The following is a 23,277-nucleotide window of genomic DNA, read 5'->3' on the forward strand; positions in this document are numbered from 1 at the left end:
CATCTGCTATGGAAACACTGGAAACAAGCGCATTTTTTTTATTTATTTATTAATATATGTCTTATTTGTTTATACAAAACGAGATTTCAAGGCTCAGTAGGCTAAAAGACTTGGTGATACTGATATTTTTTGCAGTGCAGGATGAGCAGCTTACAGCCGCTGACCGCAGGTTAAAGGTAAGCCAGGCCTACAGACGGCAGAGGCTGTAGAAAGGCAAGAAGCTCAGTGAAAGAAAGGGTTTTCCTTCGTAAAATGAGCGCTCTGCACTCTGTCAGGTCCAAACCACCTCTCTATTGTCGAGTTTACTCATCGGAAATAAAGAAGCTATGAGGTCTTGCCAGAAATGGTTTTGATCCACAAGAGGTGTGTGTTTTAAAAAAGTCCCTTATGCCTCGAAAACTCCCTAAATCGTTGGTGGATTCTAGGAAACACCCCAGGGCGTCTCCTCTTAGCCAATAATAATCACTCTATAAATATGGGATGTGAGAAATGTGCCATCCACCACCAGTCTGGCTTCAAGACCGGAATGTTAAGTGATATATTTAGAAGCTGTCGATTAAACAAACTATTTGAGATCCAAGCTGACCCGTGCGTAATTACGCGCCGGTATACTCTAAAATTTAGACTGCAGAGAGCGAAAACATAATTTCTTTAATGACTACTATCTAATCAACTGAAAGAGAGGGACTTCATTCACATGCGAGGTGGACGGTAAGAGGAAATATTTCCATTTGTAATATGATGAAAAGAACTACTACTTTTTCTAATGTCACATATGATGTGTGACAAAGACAAAAATGACGCCTAGGACACAGAATACGTTTTTGATTACGTTCTGGTACCACTGTCTAATGATGTGTAAACTTTAATTATACGTTTATTTACTCAGCACATATGAGCGTGGTCTTTTTGGGATGATAATAAATAATTTAATTGTTGCGTCTCAACAATATTTTCAAGATATTGTAAATAGATAGATAGATAGATAGATAGATAGATAGATAGATAGATAGATAGATAGATAGATAGATATTTCAAACACAAAACGTATATGATATATACAAGACATGAGACAGATAGTGACTACAGTATAAATATAATTAAATATATATTTCTATAAATATACATAAACTCTGTACAGTAACTTTGTTCAACAAATGTGCATTCTTAGAGAATTAGTCAGTGCAAGTTGTCTAATATATATCCATATCCAAGAATCAACCGTGATGTTATACTCTAGCATAACTTTATTTCTTTATTTCAACAGGAAAAGTCCTCAGATGTAATATTTGGCCACTTATGTTTCGGAAAAGATGCTTCAGAGCATCCAAATCAATGATTAATGACTTACTAATATATATCTATACATAAAAAAAACAGATTCGATGGCTTATGTGACCATGAATTGAGAACTTTTTATTTATTAATTTCTGATTTATCACAAGTTACCAATAGTTGTGACTTCAGACTTGATGGCTCACATTAAATAAAAAACATCAGACCCATTTTTAATGGCCTATTCATGTTTATAACGTCTGTATTGTTACACAGAAACCAAAAGCAACTGTACCTGAGAGGAGTCATGAAGTCATGAGTGTGGCACATATTGTAATACACACCAAATCCCAGTAGATAGAGCCATTGCATTTACAGTGGAAATGTGTCTATGAGGAAATACTGCTTATGATAAATGGGCCTTATGTCAATATGTTTTATTAGTCTTCTCTGCAGGTAGTGGTCATGTGAGTATTTTATTTCACCAATATTTTCATTGAGGAAGCTCAGAGTCACGAGCTGGGCTAAATGCCAGATGCAAATTTATTTAACCCCTATTGCTTGCGTCTCCTGACACTGTACTGTGTTTTATTTGTATTTGCATAATTGATTCTGATTTCAAATACTCACATGTTTACATGTTTGCACTTTGAGTGTGTCTCCTGTGGGTCTGCCACAAAACTTGGCATTATATTGGTAACATAGCTGAAGGATTGCCAATCTATTAATAGCCATATGTGAGATTGGGTCCCAGCAAGTGTTTATTTCCCTGAAGGTGTATCCTCAAGGTTGATCTTTATATTGTGGAAAGATGAAATCTTTATTTGTAAGGCCATAAATTTCATGATCAGCTTGTTTGGACTATAGCGGAGCATAGTGGTAGTTTACTTGTCCTGCTGACTCAGATTTTTTATGGTCTTATGGTGCTTTAATTATAGTGTACAATGCAGCATTTCAAAGAAGAGAAGTGCCTGACAGTAAATGCAACTGGAGCTGGAGCTCTTGCACCACTATGACTAGTGGTTCACTATGACACATAGCCCTTTCTACCTGCATTGACACAACTTTATTTTGGACCAGTATTTAACTGCAGTTGAAACATTAAGTAACCTGAACCTGATCTTGTAAGGTTTTGGAAGTTGTACAAGGTAAAATTTCTTCCCTGTCTCATTCCCAGCATTAGAGTTGTAGGAGGTTACCTTTTGGTTGTTTTTATGAACAATTTGTCTATGTAACAGCACATTCTCCTCCTGGCTGTACAAGTTGTTCTTTTACGTGGCTGTAAGAAACAACATTGTCCGGGCTGATTTGTGAAATGTTCATGCCTGGCGTGCGTCAGTGCTGGATGTTTTCGAAATTTTCAAAATACACTGAGGAACAGTGTAAAAGATAAACAGTTAATGTTCCCATGATTACAAAACCACTGAGTGATTTAAAGCTGCTAAGTGCTGCCCACAGCTCTCGTCATAGCGTACTTGGCCAAAGCCAAATGCTGAAAACCCAACGTATGCTAACTCCCCAGCCTCAAACAGCAGGCAATAAAAAAGTGAGTTGAGTGAGTAAATATTGAACATATCCTAACCCAGAAACACAATTTAAACTCAAGTTGCCAATCTGTATTCATTGGATGTGTAAATAAAGAACTGTATGCTAAAATTACGTTTGTCATGTCAGCTTAAAAGGTTACAGTCTGTCACACAAGCTTTTCCTGAACACCCAAAACCACCTTTTTTTCTTTGAATCTTGAAGTTCAGCCAGGAATGATGTTTTTGCACATAGCATCTTGTGGCTTGAGGTTGCACTCTGTGAACTCAATATCGAACATCACCCTTGTATCAAGTTTCAGCTACTGTGTTGACCTTCTTTGACTTGAGTGATTGAACTAGATTTAATAGCCAGATTGTTGTAATTACAGTAATTGTGAAAGGTAATGAAAAAGATGTTCCGGGTAGCTTTTCTAAATGAATAAATATCAGTATATAAATGTAAGTTGTGTTTTTTACTCTGTTAAAGGTTACTTTTTGTGTGTGTTTGTTTGTGTATGTCTGTGGTGTGTGGGTGTGTGTTAGCAGCAGAGGGATGTCACATGTGCCAATTATAGAATTTAAATAAAGGGGTGACACAACCTATTGGCCACACCTCCACTGTTTAAATCCACTCAATGAGGTTTGTGTTTCACTTTGTGTGCTTGGCTCTGACCCTGCCACACTACATACTAGATAACACATCCAGGGCAAAATAACAACCTCTTAAACCCTGTCACTCACCTCACCAGGGACACAAGAAGAAGAAGAAGAAGTAAGACATAACAGGACCTGGAGGAGAAGCAGAAGAAGTTTATCTACTTCAGTGGCCGATGAAAATGATTCTGTGGGTTGCTTTGTTGATGTCTCACTGTTGTTTGGGTCTGAATGGAGCTGCAGCAGAAAGCAGAGGACTGGAGACGATACAGAAATGTGGCACCAGGTGTTCTCGGGTAAGACTACACCCTCAAGGAGACTCTACACTCACAGATTGTCAATGAGCTACTATATATAGATGTGTCCTATTATTAACTCCTGCTCCTGGTGATGTACTACTGATAACATCACAGTGTGGTTGGTTACTATTACAAATACTACTGCTAATTCTTCTACACTTATTTTGGATTTGGCTAGATTTCTTCTTCAGGCATGAGTGGAAGAGTTTCACAAGGATGAATAGGCTCTTATGTGTTGATATTGGGTCAATTCCTGACACTGTATGACTCACCTGTTGACTCACTTAGACACTTTCATAGTTAGTTACACTAAAGGTTACAGGATACTCACTTAATCATTCAGTAAAGCTTCAAGGTGTTGATGTTTGTGACGTTTACTTCCCTCTCAGCAGTGGTTGAATGCAACTAGTTACTTTTACTATTTTAGTATTTTATGTCACATTTTACTACAACACTTTACCCAAGAGGTAAACGTGTTTCTTTATAGGTTTTAAGAAATTCTCCCACTTCTTCAATTAAATAAATAGTTTAAACTTGGATTAGATGGTAAATGCATCGGCACAACGCTGAAAACGTGTATCTCACAAAAAGTTGACTTTTTTAGAGATACACAGTTCTCATATGACAGCGACAGCTACAGAAGTCAATGAATTTATAGAATATAATGCATGCCTGTAGATTAAACTACAGAAGAAATGCAACAAGCACAATAATGTAGCAGTAATATTAATCCAAAAACATCATGTTTACCAATGAACGAGACCGTTTTTCTTCTACTTAGCTAAGGTTTGAATGCTTTTACAATACAATACAATACTCGTAAGGTATTTTTTACTTTTACCTACATAAAGAGTCTCATTACTACCTCTCAGTGACGTGAGCAGACATAAATCATTTTAGCTGTGTCCTTTTTCTCCATGTCACACCACTCTTTCTCTTTGCAAGTTTCTACAGGTATATGTGCCCCAAAAACATAAATCAGTGTTCTCCCAACCCCCCGCCCACGCCCCCCCCCACTAAAAAATTCTTATCTGTCAACAGTTTGAAACTCAAATGTGATCTGTGTTGACTTTCAAAATACCATTAACACCTATGAGGTAATCTGAATGATCAAATTCTCCACGTCACACAAGTGAAGGCATTCTCTAGCACCGTCAGTCATAACTGGGTGCAGGAATGGCAGCGTAGGTGAATATGTGAGAGAGTTTCCACACATATTTCCTGGATGATGAATAAACAAGGATGTATCATTGCAGTTTTGGAAGTGAGCCCAGATAAATCATACTGTCCTTATTCACCTTGGTGGTGTTGGCATGTTTTGCATTACTGTCATCTGGAATCTTGCTATCAATTGTACTTCATAGTGCAGGCTCTTTTGGCAGCTGCCCAATTAAAGCACAAACAGAGAAACAGATAGATACAACCTTTGCATATAGCTGCTTGTTGGACCCACACAAACTGCAAGGCAAGCATAAACAGGCTGGTCTACGCCTGAAGGAGCAATGAGGATGTAAAAAGCTTTTTATTGTTTGGGGTTTCCCTGTTCTGGAGAGCTGCTTCTGCTGCTGTCCTTGCTTAAAAGATTAACAGAATCTTGTTTTCTTCCTTCCTTGCAGGGTCTTCACTGCACAACGAAGCCAGATTGTGAGTATATGTGCTTGTTACATCACATCTGCACTCATGCATGCAAACAATTCTGCACAATAAGTCACCTTAAACTGAACTGCTGCCAAGAGCCAATACTGTCCACATTTAATATGATTGTATTGAACTGTTATGTTACCAAAGAAACTGTAATAAGGCTTTGTATTCAAACTGTATTTAAATTTGTATGGATGGAAGAGTCTATAAAAGCTTTTTAATCTATAAAATTAAGACAATAACGTGACCTTAAACCTCCAAATGAAACTCTCTGTGCCTCACCTATCATGAGGTATGAAAAACATGTAAATGCGTAATGAATGAATACTAGATATTATTCTAACCCAGCCATTTGTAATAATTGCATCTCTGACAGGTGCGTTAGATTAAACCGCTCAGTCTTACTCTATTACGCTATTAAACCTGAACATCATGTTACATGTGTGTTCAAAGAAGACAAAGGGCATCACAGTACAATACATGGCAGGTATGGAGGAAATGTCACTGTTGAGTGTTTCTAAATAAGAAAACATTGAACAATTGCCATACACACCCACTTTGATTAAACTTGTCACTCATCGTTTTATTTTAAGAACAATAGCAGAAATGCTCACATAGTAGGAAATGTTCTGCAATCTCTAACTCCACCAGTCCGTGAAAAGAAAAGATGTTTGCAACAGTCAAAACATAATGTGTTACAAGTATTTTGTTTTTTCTGGCCTCTCTCCTGTATAGCTTTGTTTTCCCCTCCGTGTCAGAACCCGCCTGAAGGTCTCAACACCTCCTCCGTGTTCCACAACATCAGCCTCTCCACGGTCATGAGGTGTGAAGGGAGGCAGCAGTGTTCACTACACCTCAGAATCAAAACCCAGTTACAACTTACCGGTAAATGTGATGACACACACATTTATCAGATGCTTTGTATGAAAATACAGTTGCCCTTTGATAACAGTGACCATTTGAACTTTCATCCGCAGGTTGTATGAACAACCAAAAGCCACATTAGCTGGTAGTTTTTGGAATGACTCAATATAGTGCCAGATGATGACTCACTGGGTCTCGTGAGAAATCATCTAGTTACTTAAATTAGATTATTGCACTCAGCTATAAATTACTAGCTGGAGGTTTGGAGAGGTGGTTATCCTGGAGAAATGTAGCTCCTGATAACTTCAAAGCTGTTTCTAGCTGGTTTGCAAATGTTAGGAAGTGATAAACCAGGTGTCATCTGGGTTAACTATTGATGAATAGTAAATAGCTGCAAACCCGGAGACTAGCTGTTTATTAAACTACATCGTATGGCAGAGTATAAGAGCCCATCAGTGGTAGGTTAAAAAAACATGTTGTGGCAGTAATGCACACGTAAATGTTACCATACAACACAGATTTGACACACAGGGTACAGCATTTTCACAGTGATTGGCTTGTTTTATACATGTATCATCAAAATAACTTAAAAGCTTTTATAGCATCTACATCTAAAATAGATTTTGCAGAATGGGGCTCATAACCTTTAATTCTTCTCTATAACTGACCTTCACTCCTACTGAAGTTGTGACTCAGCTTATTATTGTCATAATGAGGAAGTTTCAAATGCAACTCTTTGAGTGTAGTCAAGACAACATGGTTTTAGATCACTGATGACACATTTAAAAAAACATGCAGATACACAGTGAAGGAAGTTTCATTCATAAGAAGAAAAAAAAAAAGACATTTTCCGTGATCAAACTTCTGCTTTTGCATAATGTCTGTTCCTGATTCTGCACACAGAACATACGATCTGATAAGGTGTGCGTCAAAGCACACATGCAGTTAGACACGCAGACGCATGTCCACAAGCGAGCATGGGAAAACCCCTTTGATGCTGTCTGAGTCCAATCAGTCCTACAATAAAATTTGACACACACTTCCTGTAGGACACAAACCGATGCTGACTCACTGAGAAGCACTGCTAACTTTGCTTAAAGTTATTTTGGGCTTCTGACTTTGATATATTTCCTCCTCAGAGGCCATCCATGGGGTGTCCATATGTACTGTCACTGCAGGGATGATGGCGAACTGCCGCATCCTCGGCTTCAAAAGATCATCGAGAGAAAGAATGTCTGGACAGCAGGTACTGACATATTTGCAAGAAAGCAAATTAGAGATTAAGGAATTAATCAAAACATCTGATTAGTGAAGATAATCTTTTTTGTAACATCTGGAATATTTTGTTCATGCTCAACTTTCAGCCAGTAGCATCACTCAAAAGTTTCTAATTCAACACCAAAAGTTTCAGAATCATGTCATACATACTTTTTTCCCACACACCGTGAAACTACTACAGGTCGATATGAGTCCAAACATGTACAGCATTTTCCGTGAAAAGATTATTAACAGACAGTAACAGCTGTGCTTTTATTTGCCCGTTTGCTGAAGGTGGAAGTTGAGAATGATTGCACTGACATTTCTGTCAGCCAACGATCCCAAGTCATCTTGAAAACTGTGCCAAACTACTGTGGCGTGACCTGGACAGACACCTATCAAGCTCCAGGTGAGAACATGCCCATGTTTGCATTTCATAGTGATAATTACTAGTTAATAATTACACTTGATAATTACATAACTAAGAAACAGACTGATTGACGGTTATGTTAAAGGTAAATGATTAAAAAACTGTAGTAGCTGTATATTATGTAAGAGTCGGTCTCCATGTGTTTTTGTAGTTTATATGTTATTACTCTTCTTCACAGAATGTGTCAATGAAGATTTGCGAAGACATGTCCCGGAATGCATCAGTAAGTTCACAGTAGACATTTTTTTCTAAACAATGTGCAGTACTATATGAACTAGTGGTCTCCTAATAGGTTGTATAAGTCAGCTAGCCGCAAGCAATTTAATCAAAGAGTGATTTCTCCTCTGAGGTACATCAAATACATAACATGAGTTATGTATGTCTGAGAATAAATAATAATTGAACCACTACCTATAACTGAGGTAACACTGACCTCTGTCTCTTCCAGCTGGGAGGTTGTCATACGATGTAAACTCAAAGACGAACGAGCTGAACGTCAGTGTGTCAGACATGCTGGAAGATCACAACTACCACCTCCGTCTGTGCCTCAAGCATTTCATCTGTGCTGGCACAGGGGCCAATAAACTGGTCAGTCCCTCTACTACAACTGCACAACAGACATGCATTTAAATTCATTATGTATGACTGCCACTGGAGAAGTTTTGCAAGTGTGCAACAGGTAACTCTGGCTATTGTTCAGTGTATTACCACTGCATGTCTGAACAGGATACGTTGGTGTAAATGAGTTAGTAGTATTTGTATAGTATTAAATCTACTAGTAAGTCAGTGGACTTACTTTCTTTCTTTCCTCTTACTTGCATATATGAGGCTAAGCAATCATGAGTCAAATATGACAAGGAACAGGAGCTCCAACCCGTACACACATTCATGCACTTACACACGTACACAAAGAAACTGGCTAAAGTTGAAATTGGATAAATCTTCTAAAGCGTTGTTCATCTTTCAGATTAAGAAGGAGGAACCCGTCAAAAGTGCCATTCTTCCTTACTCCCGACCTTTGCCCTGCCTCTGCATCGAGGTAAATCAGTCCTGATTTTAAGCTCTGTTGCCATTAATCATTTGAACCTTTGATACTGATGAAACAAATTGCTCACAGGGATGGTCAACAGTGATGGATGCCCCCAGAGTCCAGGTCTGCCCCTTCAAAGACCGTGAGTGACATGCATGCTTTGAGTCAGAATCATTTCTGTAGTAAGATATACTTCAAAACTGATACGATGTCATTTGAAAAACCTTGTGACTCACCTCCCTGCAGGTCTGGAGGAGCTGTGGTTTGGAATTAACTTTGACCCACTGGAGGGGACGTTATCATGGGAGCCCACCTGTCCTGTAAGAGCTGTGGTTGCGTTGTGTCAGAAAAGAGAAGACGGCGTCTGTGTGGATCTGCCTCACGCCTCTCAGAACATTAGCAGAAAAAAGGTATCTAAATCTCTGACATGCCAGAGAATCTGGCAGAAGTTTCTGCATGCTTTTTATGGCCAGAACTTACTTGAACTTTGCGTACACGTGAGCCAACACATACTACACATGCCAGAAATGTCACATTGATAGATTGGATTCATATTTCGAGGGCAGGGTTCAAAAACCAGATCATCGTGTGTTAGGTCATATCTCGCAGATTATTGACTTAACATTACACTCCTTACACAACTTTGTCACTTTTGAACCAGACATGTCAGAGTTTGAACACGTCATGGTACTATTCGGAAAAATATACTGTCTAATGACGTCAGGTGTTTGAACAGGTATCATCCCGCTGACGTCCTTATCAATGACATACTTTATACGTAGGAAACAAGGAGTGTTTTTGTTGCCATGAAACCTTCACGAGTCTCAGCTTACACAGATGATGTCAAAGAAAAGTGTTTACATGGTTACAAAGTAAACTGTGTAATTTTGCACTTAGACATCTGAAACCTGTTTGAGTTGTAAGAACATCGAGACAGTCTGGGGACCTGGGAGATGAAAGTGAGATTGTATTTTAATCAGAGATCGTCATTGGATTAAACCTGAGGCTGTCATTTGAGAAGGAAACTCTCTGTTGGGATAAAAATAGCAGACAGAATCTGACTCCAGCTGACCTAAAAAAAAACCCCAACCCAATTAAGTCTGAATCCAAACAAAACATGAGTGGTGTAGCGTCAGTTTGATGTAAACTGAACACTTAAAGTATTCAGTTTCGTCGTTGCAACGCTACTCTGTGTTTGTATGTTTATATTTCATGACTAACTATTTCATCAATCTTTCTTTTCTAGATAACATTTAGTCAAGTGGATCCCCACTCTCAACTGTGCATGAAGGTACTGATCACTTTTTTCCTCTCTGGCTCTGCAGCAGTTTCACTGTGATGAAATAATAGAGCTGACATAAAACACGTTCCTACAGTACATGCTATTTTCAGTCATGGGCGTTGTATGATTTATGAAGCAACAGGATACTGTATATTCTCCTCGTTCTGTTTGATTATGCTGCACTACTGTGAGTCAGTACGTTTAGGGAATAGTTCAACAAGTTGGAAAACGTTTTTTTTTTTACAGAATGGGGAATATTAAATTTGGTAACACTTTATAATGAGTACACACAATTAAACATTAGCATGAATACTCATTAGTATGTAGTTTATTAACACGGTTACAAATGTTTTACTCATCACTGATAAGCACAGTAGTTATAGATTAGTAACTACTGAATTCAGTCATTTATAAAACATGTTTCTGACGTACATACTCATTAGTATATGGTTTATGGTCACAGTTATAAATGTTTTACTCCTCTGTACTAATGGTTAGTGAGTGTGTTAGTAGATGTTTTATAAAAGCAGTTATTAATGCAGGAATTCATGAATTCAGGCAGTTACAAAGCATATTTTGTGTGAGCTCATCTAAAGCGGGCACTATCTATGCCTTATAAAGTATTTACAAATGAGATTTAAAGGCTGGCAATGCCTCAAGACTTACAAAAGTTATCTTAACAGACCAAGAAGAGAAACAACACAAAGGGATATAGAACATATTGCATTGATATTTATTACTTCCCAATATATTATAACTGTACAACTATTCTCTTGATGTAAACAAGGGTAAACAAAGCTGAATAAAAACTTGCCAAACTTGTTTAAGTACGACAAATACAATCTTTTTTCTTTGACCTTTTTCACCATGACACTTCAGTGTAGTTTAGTGTAAATGTCGTGATATGCTAAATTTGGGTGATAAATAGTGAGAGTGAAATGGAATAAAAACAAAATGCCTTTGCTTGGAAGTACTTTTAGTTTAGTTTCCTCTGCGAAGCCACTTCATTTCTAAAAAAGGACACAATACAAGACAATGTTGGTAACAACAGTGCAGTAAAAAGAGAAGCTGCGTTAGTCATCAATTCCGGATCATTTTAGCAGGGAGAGTTAACTGGTAACCCACACGCAAAGCAAAAATACTGTTGCTATTGTTATAAGATAACCATGTTTATGCTGCTTTTGGAACTTTTAATACTTTCTATGTTTATAACTTTAAAAAAAATTATTTTGTGGCACTTTGTTGCTTATCAGTCTTTACCATTTTAAGGCAGAGAACATATCTTACTACTATCTACTCCATGTAGTGGAGACTCTGAGTTGTACTTTTAGTCTGACGTGTCTGCGTGAATAAACCATCACTTTTCAAACTTTTCCACTTTAGTGGAACTGTTTTCTGTAGCCGAAGTAAACTGTGTTTAATAGGATCTCATTGTGTGCTCATTGCATTGTATAATAGTTGGATGAAGATCTCTACAAAATATATTTTGTTCTTTCTTCCTCAGTTCACTGCAGACTCTAAGTCCTGGACCAGGTGCCCCTTTGCTGATGCCAAATTCCAAGGTAACACTTTTTGTCAGATCAGCATGGCAATCACATCACGCTATGCCAGTCTATAGCAGTAAATCTACCTTTCAGTCATTTAGATTATATAACAAAGACAATGAATAAAGAATCATTTCATAGCCATTAATAACGGCTATGTAATTATTAATTATTAATAATGATAACGTGCAATATTTTTACAGCATGGGAGGTGGTTGTCACGAAAAAAGAGGGTCATGAAGACGTGACGATGTCGTCACAGATCAATGCAACGTTTTCCGTGGGGCTGTGCGTGAAGTCTGAAGAGTCGTCTGAGTGCCGCGTCACCAAAACGCACATCATGCATGTGGTAGGTACCACACGCTTGACGTGAATTTGGAGGAACGCAGGAGATGCAGATTCAAGATATCCTCTTATTGGTTTGTTGTTCAGTGTTTGGTGGTGGAGCATGCTGTCAAACACTTTTAAACACTCACTGCAAAGGCCAGATCATATGGTTCACCTCACTTACATTCTTACTAAACCTTTCATCAATCATGTAAAAGAACTGTTACAACATGCTTGCTTACATTATGCTTAATTACACACCAAATTCTTGTGTAACTGATGTCCGTTTGTTCCGTGTTTGCTTTTTGCTGCTGGGAAGCAACATGTTTCATGTAATGTGTTATAGCCCCAAAGCGCAACAAAGCAATTAAAGATAAAGATTTGTAGATATCACTGGGTATCTGACTTTTATCTAACTGATAACGTGCAGCAACATGTTGACCGTTTTTGTTCTTTCAGGAAACACGTTTCTACTTTGAAATTAAACTTTACTCTTCGCCAGTCAAGCATCTTTCTCCTGAATTTTTACTGAAATATGGCACGGCTTTGAGTACACAAAACACACAATAAAAGCAAAACAACCGTGACAACTGCACACTTCAGCTGTTTCTTTTGACTTCTTTTCAGGAGAAACATAAATCCGTTGGCTTGAAGCTGGCAGAGGAACTGTGCAGCTCTTGTCTACAGGTATGTTTGTGTAGTTAATTCAACTTCCCTCCTTGACCTTTAGACAGACAATAACTAAATGAAAACATATTTTTTTATTTGGATAGGTGAAGAGACTTGATGTGAAGTTTGCTGCTACCATCACTCACTGTCTTGGGCAATGTAGTAAGTATGATTTTTATAAATGAGCTGGATTTATCCTTCTCTTCTTTTTTCTTCTTCCTGTGTGGTCTAATCCAGGTTTATCCCAACTCTTTCTTTTCCTTCCTCTTTTTTTAAATATTCCCAACCTGAGGCGCCACATCGGTTTGAAATGTAAATGGTTTCCACTACATCTGTTTTTAAAAACGTGCCTTAATGCAGTAATAGACACAACTTCTAACAGGGTAATCACAAATGTAGGAGATTCTGGATTTTGCATTAAGTGCTTTCTTGGCATCATTTTGAAGCAGTTCTTTGTTCTGGCATCAATTACTCCACTTTAGTTTTGTTTGCAATGATCTATGAAACCATCAAGTATAAACATCACCGCTGTAAAGAAGGTGACTATCTTTGATGCCGCTTTGTTATTGTTTGAGTGCAAATTTCGTCATGCATAACTGAGAACTCAAAACATCGAGAAACCGTAGCAAAACAGAACTGTATCTGTATCAAATAACTTTTTGGTAAGTTATGTCTGTCTGTTTAATATAAAGCTGTAAACCTGTTAACTTATCTTAGCACAAAGACTGAAAACAGGAGGAAACGATAGCTCAGTCAAAAGATAAAAAAAGAAAATTCCCCCTGCCAGCACCTTAAAAGTTGATTTACATTTAATATCTGATTTGTTAAATACACATAAATGCAATGTTTCCACTGTTTATGCTAAACTAAGTTAAGATAGCTTTCTCAAGGCTCTACAATCATATTGTAAGCATATTCACAGTAAGAAAAGCTTTTGAATATAATGTTCCTATTGGCAACCATATCATACAGCATATTTAGGAACAATACCATTATTTAGAAAACTGAGCTTATTCTAAAAATATACTTTTTTTTTTACAAAATTCTCTTCACAGATGACTCAGCAGAACCCAGACCTGTCATTTCCATTCGAGCCTCCATGGACTTGACCTGGATTGTTGTCCCAGCAGGTGTCTGCCTGTCTGCCATCATAATTATTGCTTTGTTTCTTCAAGGTATTAAATTACACCATATATCATGCACAGGCCTGTAATACTGTCTTCGGTGTTGACATAGAAAACACAGAGTTGGATCATTTACCCAAACTCAAAGAGTTCCTGAGAAGCTTATCTTTGTTCATCAATAGTATATCATCATTTATTTAAAAAGTAAAACAGTTATTTCTCTTCTGAGTTGTAGTAGGGTAGAAGTATCCAGTAGCAGAAAATACATACATGCTATACAAGGAACCTTTGTGTTGATTGTGGTGGTTCCTGTGGATAAACACAACACAAAAGTTGAGAATACCTATACAGAAATAGTAAATCTTCTCGCTATTTGAGGCTATTAGAGGCTCAGGTACCAAACTGAGATGATTTCATATAATCAGTTTAAAAGTGCTTGTGGTACTTCAAAATTGTACTTGTGCAGTACTTGAGTAAATGTTACTACACTGTTTTTTTTGTTGTCTTTTTCCTCATCTGTTCCCCTGTATTCTATTTTAGTGCATCAGAGGAGGAAGCAAAAAAGAAATGGCTGTAGCTCTGAAAAGCAAACAGGTGAGATCGACACTAAACCTTTTTCTTTTGTTGACAACATAGTATGCATTTTCGGGTAGCTAAAATCTGAACCCGCCCTGTTGTTTCAACAGATCCTTCTCTTGACTGCGTGGTCTCTGCATTCCAAACTAAACCTGCTCTCCATGGAGGTGTACTCATACCCGATTCACCGCTATGTGAGGACACTGAGAGGGCCAACCTAATCTCTGACTGACCAAAGAACAGTTCTCTGGTCATAAAGCATTCCTTGTAATGTGCAGTAAAATACTGCACACATGTTACACAAGCAAGTTCTCTGTTGAGTGCAGACAATGTTGGGACGGATACTGTATTTCAAATGCTGTTGATGTTATGTTACTGTATATGCTGTTTAGTGTGCTTGTTTTAGTTACTGACTGTTGTTTATGTATTCTGTGTCTCTAAGTGAACATGTCTTGTGTATTAAGTTAAAATATTCATTCAGCTTGCAGCTAAACAGTCAGTTCCCTTAATTTAAAATTATATTTTCAATAAAAAATGCGAAATGTGGAAGAAAACCTCCAGTCTGAACTTTATGTTGAACTTAAATGTAGGGAAGTAATGGTTCACTTCTTTTTAGCTCAGAATTGTCCATGGTTTTAATTGTAATGAAGTTTAAACATTTTCTTATCTAATTTTCCTCTTACTGGAAGCAAACAATAGTAAAGCCAATCCTTGAATTTCGTAATTTGAGGTGTAAGGTCACTTGGCCTGCAGTTATCTGATGACACAAAGGCCACAGTATATCTTTTAACATTTCTAAAAAATCTTGTATTTAATGAACTGTATACCTACACACTGTGTTGCATAAACCTCATTGTTATATAACTTACAGCCTTGAGCACAACGTGACAACAAACATCAAGCTACAAAGAAAAATAAAGAAGGAAAAGCGACAATGGCTCCTGCCCTGTATTCTGACTATTGCTATATTCTGACTAGGTTCAACTCCATTGAAACAGTTTTCTATAAACTCGCCGCTGCTAACAGCTATTTGTGTCACAGATTTGTAGTTCACAACATAGCATTATTAAAGAAAATAATACACTCACACACAGGCAGGGGAGCATCTGGCTAAAGTCTCTAGCCACACTCTTAATTATGCATAACTTTAAGCCTCAATAGTGAATATGAGAAATACAATTTTCTGATTGTTTCATATCAGTTACAATTCCCATACCCCCAGCACCAAAACACAGCCTTGTGTTTGAAACATCTTCTCTAGTCTGAAGCCTACAGCCTCAGAGCTTCAGCAAACTGGTGAACTATGTATTATGTATTATGTATGTATTGCGTGCGTTAATGTATTTTCTCCACACACCTTCCACCAGTGCCTGCAGGTAACTGTATTAAAACATTAGTTTTTCCAGGAAATACCTTTTCACTGGAAATCTCACACCTCTTGTTTACGCTTGTTCAGACAAGCCAGTGTGTGCTGTTCTTTTGGAGTGGTTTGGATATAAGGATAATGAAAGGCGTCATTATCTTTAAATTTACATTTTCAAAAAACAGAGACGAGTGGAAACAGGGAAGGTCCATAATATTATGGAAATATTGTCATCTATGTGACCCTTAAGATCTTTTTTAAGAGCTTTATAGTTGTTGTTCCTTCTGAAGGTCTCAGTTTCAACTCAGCCACATTCAAGTTATTGGTTTCATCTGAAGCACAGACTTTTACCTCTAATCACAGTAATGACATGGCAGTTTTGTGATTCCCACAGGATTTTGCAAGACTATGGTGACAGCTTACATTAAGGACGCTCTGATCAGGATTTTTGGGGCCGATCACCAAACACTGGCAGCTTTATATAGTTCACCGATCCCGATCCCAATGCAAACCTAACAACATATTAAATATTAAAATTAAGACATGATCAAGTATCCTAAACTGACCTCTGTTCCTATACATCGGTAGGCAACATGCAACTCTCTCTTTTAGAGACTAAAACCAGGTCATGGTCATAAAAGTGAACTAGTTATCATGCTCATTTCTTCTTTTAAATGACCTGCTTTACAAAATACTGAGTTTAATTTGTTGGAGGAACTCTGCAGCTGTTGGTCTGTGGTGTCCCTTTATGTTTCTGCATTTGTGGGTGTTTGCTCTATAACTACGGACTGTATGACAACTTTTTGAACCTTTCTACTCCTACTTTCCATCATCATTTTCCACTGAGAAATCTAAAAATCGAATGTAGGTTTAAATAATACAAGTGATGGCTTTGTTTGCTTGGGTAGGCTGGACTTCCGATATTCCGTGGTATTCAGGAAAACAGACATATCTTATTCATTAGCTTAGCTTTAACTCCAGACAAAGGTGCTTATATCTTTCACTTCCTGCCATGTTACAGTTACCAACATCTTTACAGGAATGATATCCACTTGGTTTACATAAGCAAATGATGTTGCAGCAAACAGAACGGTACCAGTAAGAGAACAGAGGCCTCTTTATGTAAATAATCACACAGAAGTCCTGCAAACATGCAAAAGCACGCAATCCACCTTGTTACAAGGAACTTGTGACTGTAAAAGTCAAAATGGGCCCATCTATTAGCCTGGATGTGCTGCAGCGCATTTCCTTGTTAGATCTGAGCATGTAAAAAATGCTAAGTAATGCCTAAATATGACACAACAATCCCCTCACAGGAAGATAAACAAATGTCAGGACTGAAAACACGAGACTGTACACTCATCTAGCCTTTCCTCAAAACCTTTACAGCATTTACAGGGAAAGCTTCCTTATAGCAGAGGTCGAAGCATGAATCATAAAACATGTTCGCACAGGAAATGAGTCAGGATTAACATCACATAGTCACACTGATGCTGACAATCAGCTGATTATCGAATTGTAATACATGACAAAGTAAAAAATCCACCACGGTTATCAAATGGCACATTAACCCAGGAAGGATCTTGAACCTGAAACAAGTGTTCCAGCCACGATGTCTGATTACTCATCTACATGAAGGGCACCCACTTACCGCATGTGATGTGATGTGATGTGACCTGCATGTGGTTTTTATTTGCCCTCATGTTAAGCTGGAAGGAATGTATTTAACAAATTACTTGACAGGTAACTATATTTCCAGAATGGATGGCATGGTTCTTTGAATAACAAAGTTATCATTTAAGTTAACATCACATAGACACAACAAAAACAATATGGGAAAAACCCATTTCATCATCATCCAACATCACTGTTGCAGAAAATCAAATCAAAAGGCTCATGATTGTGTGTTCCATGCAGTCCAACTGAACTGAAATGATGGTACCACAGCTACGTGAGATTACAGATCAAATCTGAAAGCCTTTGACGTTCAAACAGGGACCTGTAGTTTTTACCTGATCTGACTGTAACATGGTGTACTCAGCTGAATAATACAACACTGGTCTTATTCAAAGAGAGTGGCATGTTGGAACCTGCAGACACATAAGGCGACCTCAGTGGCTTATCATACTGTGAAAAACATCTGTTGGAAACTCACTATAAAGGAAAACGTAGCACTGTGCAGGCAAGATCGTATTTGTACAACCCTGTTTCCAAAACAGTTGACATGCCATGCGTAATGTGATGATGTGCAAAACATTGAAACCACAAATTTGATTGAAAATAACATAATAACAGCTTATCAAACGACAAAGCTACGAAATGTTGTTTGAGCCCAGTAACAGGCTTCAAAAACATTAAAGCAAAAGACTGGAAAATTAGTGAAATGCTCAAAGAAAACACCTGGTGGAACATGTCACAAAGGGATTAGGTTAACTGGCAACAGGTTGGTAATTGCGTGAGAGCATCCCAGCAATTTAAAAATATTGTTTCTCAGTGTAAAATCCAATCTGTGGCCATTACTGGATGGCCATTAACAGTTCATCACTGCAACCACAGAGGCAAGTTCAAACTCTGCCATGCAAAGGAGAAGCTGTATTCAACCCAGATCTAGAAATGCTGCCACCTTCTGTGGACCTGAGTTCATTAAACTCAGTTCATAAAGATGGACTGAGGTGAAGTGGAAAACTCACCTGTGGTCTGGCGGCTCCACATGTTGGAATTCTGTTTGGAAATCATGAACGCTGTGTCCTCTAGGTGAAAGACGAGAGAGACCATTTGGCTTGTTACCAGTGCATATTTCAAAAGAAAGCATTCATAAGGGTATGGAGGTGCTTTTTTTTTTTTAAAGATAATTTTTTTGCCCTTTTATGATAGGACAGCTGAAGATAGACAGGAAGCAGGGGGCAGAGAGAGGGGGAGTGACATGCAGTAGATGGCCGTCCGATGCGGAATTCAAAATGGGGCCAGCTGCAGCGAGGACTGTAGCCTCCACACATGGGGCGGCTGCTTAACCCACTACGCTACCGACCACCCCGGGTATGGAGGTGCTTTGATGCACATGACATGATACATGATGGGTAACCTGATGATGATGATTCAAAATCTCAGTTTCTACATTTAATAAATTGTGCTATTTTCAATTAATAATGAGGTTTCAACGTTTTCCTGTTCCTTGCATGTTCTCTCCGTGTCTGTGTGGGTTCTCCAGGTACTCCAGCTTCCTCCCACAGTCCAAAGACATGCACATAACAGGTTTACTGGTGACTCTAAATGTGTCCTGCGATAAGATGGGGACTCGTCTAGGGTGTACCCCGCCTTGACCAAAGTCAGCTGGGATAAGCTCCAGCCCCACCATGACCCTGGTGAGGATAAGCGATTAAAAATAATGGATGGATAGATAGAGATATACTCTGCTGAATACATGGTGAAGAGTGCCACCTTCAGGCCAGTTTTTCAAACAAAAGGAGTTTTTAAATGAATCACTGAAAGTGTTGTAGTATTTACCTGAAACTGTGTTTTTATATAGAGTTAAGACAGAGGCTGGGGTCAACTACAGAGCAGCTACCCTAATATTATATGCCTTTTAGATATTATTAGATTAATTGACTATCACTTTGAAACCAACTGCAGAGTACATGGAGAGGACAAAAGTCTTGTCTTACTATTTTTTGTTTAACATTTGTAAGATATGATTTTTTTATATCGATTTCAACTGAAACAACTGCACATCTATTTATTATGTTGGCTCAATGACACGCTGAAACCACCCTGAGCATACCCCTGCACCCCTAGCAGAGAGATAGAGTGTTTCAAAGTTAGTCATGTCATTTTCTGAACTCATCTGACACGTTTCAGTCGCTTCAAAATTGCTGCTTGACTGCTCCCACAAGTGGACATGACCTCACCACATTCACAGTCCTGGTGCTGTGAATACTTCTCATTTTTTACCTGATTTTGACACCTAATTTCATAAACTTGTTGATTTAATCATTCAGATTTGGCTGGGTGGTTAATAACATTTTCTTCTTTGGTCTTACAGACTCAGAACACATATTTATTTTTTACTTTGCACAGACTTTAACTGGTTCCAGTTGACGCTCTCTGATATGAGAGCAATTAAGGGCAGAGACAGAGGATGTGTCTCAATCTGAACCATTGGTCATTGGTGATTGTCCCAAACTGAACAATTTTACTGTGTGTTGGAAGGCAACAATAGCACAAACAAAAATTTGTATCGTCGCAGCAAAATGTTCAAAGGCATAAGCCATGCTTATTTCATTGCCATGTACTCTTTGTTTGAGTTGTGCTGGAGGTGTGACTAATACATTATTTTTTGTCATCAACCACATCATTTTAACTCTGGGACAATTACTCCCCACATTCTAAAATGGCCACAAGATGGCGCTGCCCATCAAGACAAAACTTGAAGGCAAACTAACTCACAAGATGTGGATGATTTCTGTTCATAGTGCAACTCAGTGGATTAAAAGACCCGGTCACCCTAATGACTAATGAGAAAATTAGGACAGTTGAATGAGAGGAGCCAAAACAACAACCGCTGTGAGTTAATGTCTGTACAGTCTCTCAAAGACTAAATTCTTTATGAGGTTTTAGATTTACATATTGTATAGTTCACTGTCACTTGGCTTTTATTTACCCCTACTAGTTTTATTTAACTGTTATTTATACATGTGTATATAGTGTTAAAATATAATAGTGTTAATATATCTTATAGGTGTATAGTGTTAAAGTTTTGTTTTCTTGCTATCACTTACTATCTCACTTACCGTTTTGAAGATGCTGTAACAAACACAATTTCCCTGCGGGGATTAATAAAGTATTTCTGATTCTGAAGAGCTTCAAATGTCAACAACTAACTGAAGTAGAGCAACCGCTGAATATATTGACACTACATTACTACATGCATTAACCCTTAAAGGGAAACTTCAGAGCAAATTTTGCATTAAAAGCAGCCGAACAATCCAATCTGTGACATATGTGTTGTTTTTTGTGAAGTTTTGTAGTTAACCTTCATTTGCCGCCATTTCCATGGTCTGGTTTTAGTGGTTTTCTATATTCCCCAGAATGCCTTTGGATAACCAACAGGTAATTGAAAATAAGTTCTAAATCAGACAAATAACTCATAGTGAGTGTTTATCTTTGATCTTTTTACAGTGTTGAAACGCTTCCTAAAATTAAACTCTATTAGCTTTGCTGGAATTCTCTGAACATGATGTCATGCTGTCTAAGCATGGCCGGTTATCCACAGGGATAAAAATTCCAGATGCAGTGCCAACAGCTGTCTTTGGTGGACTTTTCCTTCAAAACAATTAGAAAATAAAGTAAGAACAATAGAAGAGGAGCATTTTTCAAGCATTGGCACAATGGATGACGCTTAAGGCCTTCAGGTAGAAAACAACCATACCAACCTTTTGTTTTTCCTTTCGCTCTGTCTATCTGTCTGCCCATCTCTGTATCTAAGCCCATGCAGTGAAAGAATGACAAACAGGGAGAGCTGGAGACAACAGACAGGGATGAGCTAATCCTTGTTGTGTATAATTCCAGACATTCCGGGCGGGATAATCAGTGTGCGTCAAAAAAAGGGCTCGCGCCGGGGCTTTGCGCTAAACAAACAAACACGGGCCTTTAGAGCCGCAGAGAGTGGAAAGCTGATGTCAAACAAGTAGGTATTCACATACAGAGTCACTCACAGCCGCAGTTATGCATGGAAAGACACATAAAACACATAGGTACACATAGGAGGAGGGCTGGGTAACTGGGACAAAGGTGAAAGGTTCAAGGTTGAAAAAAAGAGAATGGATGGGGGGCCGGTAGCAAGAGAAACTGGTCTTAGTAAAATACTCCGTACTGGTGAGGGGAAATTGGTGTCACTTTATATTCACAAACATTTACTAATTAAAGGGATTTTTTAATTGGTATTTGATAAATGCTTACATCCACAGTTGATTTTTCACATGAATTACCCAATCATGCAGGACCTAATTAAGTTTTTGGGTCCTGCATGATCCAGATCTGCGTTTTTGGTTGCTACTGTACATATAGACCATTCTGTGAAGAGCACAGGAGGATGGGGAACAATGTGAGTAAAAAAAAAAAAAAGAAGGGATAAATAGATAAATTGAAGAGGAAGTAGGTAAGAGGTACTCTGGGTAGAAGTGGTGACAGGTGACATTGTAAAGAAAGAACTTCTTGTAGATGAAAGGATGAAAGACAGGGATTGTCAGACTTAGAGCACGAGCAGACAGGTAGCCCGGAAAGAAGATGACAAACTTGTCAAAAGAGGATATACAGGTTGGCTTTCGAAGAAAAGTACAGTGCGCGTCGGTAGGTCCTGTTGATGAGGATAGGAAAAGCTCTTTCGCACACAGAGGCCTCTTTGTTCCTTTGTGAGTCATTCTAGAAAGGGCACAGCTGTAAACAGTCGAAATCAGTCCATTAGGCCCCCGAGGTGCCAGAGTTTCAGTGTTGACTGTGTATCCGGAAAGAAACGGCAAGCTTGAGTCATCAATAAACAGAACAGTCAGATTGTGTAAGTGTGTGTGTTGAGGAGAGAGGCAGGGAGGAGAGAGTCAGGGAAGAGGAGGGGGAGTGTTAATAGGAGGCAGATAGAGGAGGAGCGCAGGGTTTAGGGGGGATAATGGCGCAGAGTAGCACGGGGCAATGATCTCATGCCTCTCCCAGCTGGCAAACAAGGCCTTTTCCATGGGCTCCTATCTCTCTGTCACCCCTCTGCTGTCTCTCCAAATTCCTCCCTTTCACAAACTGGCAACTCCTCCTCCAACTCCTCTCTCTCTCTCTCTCTCTCACACTCTCTCTGCTGGGTTTTTACACTGGAGAGAAATATTTTGCGGCCGTGGTGGCGATTCTTTCCATCCCCTTAACTCTGTGTAAATGCTTCAATTCAAAGCGAGTGAATATCGGTCCCATCCCCCAACACACACACACACACACACACACACACACACACACACACACACACACACATACTGAATACACCTCACGCGTAATCAAACCTAGCCTTTAGATTTACCCCCTGCCCTTTAATTAGCAGTCACATCGCTCATTTTCGACAGGACTTGGGGCAAATCATCAAGGATCTGACCACAAATGCCAGGTCACTGGTAGCGCAGCAATAAAAGGCTGTGAATAGCCAAATGAAGCCTTGAGCTAGTGACCTCAGTAAAGTCACTGTCCTTTGTCAGCTTTGCTGACCTCTGACCTGTCATGACCCCGGCACACGCCAAGCCTGCTCCCTCAACTCCTGCCCCTCCTCTAGGTTGTGTTTGTTACCACGTTAAAGCCATGTGAGCACACACCGACAATCAGCCCTTACCCACCCCCGACACACACACACATTTAGAGAGTCCATCTGTTGGAAGGCAACCTGTGACCCTT

General features: G+C 38.7%; 1 protein-coding gene across 3 annotated transcripts; it reads left to right on the forward strand.

The window, feature by feature from the left end:
* The first annotated feature begins 491 nt into the window (after positions 1-491).
* On the forward strand, positions 492-15,430 carry il17rel (interleukin 17 receptor E-like). 3 transcript variants are annotated; one of them, XM_027272426.1, is made up of 20 exons: positions 492-711; positions 3,348-3,441; positions 3,551-3,751; positions 5,371-5,398; positions 6,131-6,280; positions 7,399-7,505; positions 7,811-7,925; positions 8,125-8,169; positions 8,395-8,534; positions 8,914-8,985; positions 9,064-9,118; positions 9,223-9,386; positions 10,223-10,267; positions 11,763-11,820; positions 12,006-12,151; positions 12,757-12,816; positions 12,903-12,960; positions 13,854-13,973; positions 14,463-14,516; positions 14,609-15,430. In XM_027272426.1, the coding sequence occupies exons 3-20, from the start codon at positions 3,632-3,634 to the stop codon at positions 14,728-14,730; spliced, it is 1,659 nt and encodes a 552-aa protein (XP_027128227.1). In that variant the 5' UTR covers positions 492-711; positions 3,348-3,441; positions 3,551-3,631; the 3' UTR covers positions 14,731-15,430. The 3 variants fall into 3 exon arrangements, with proteins under 3 accessions (XP_027128227.1, XP_019134460.2, XP_019134459.2); XM_019278915.2 differs by lacking the exon at positions 3,348-3,441; XM_019278914.2 differs by lacking the exons at positions 492-711; positions 3,348-3,441 and having other exon boundaries at positions 3,459-3,751.
* Positions 15,431-23,277: the final 7,847 nt, after the last annotated feature.

Source organism: Larimichthys crocea, chromosome XX (assembly GCF_000972845.2).
Source record: "Larimichthys crocea isolate SSNF chromosome XX, L_crocea_2.0, whole genome shotgun sequence".
In the NCBI taxonomy this organism is placed as follows: domain Eukaryota; kingdom Metazoa; phylum Chordata; class Actinopteri; family Sciaenidae; genus Larimichthys; species Larimichthys crocea.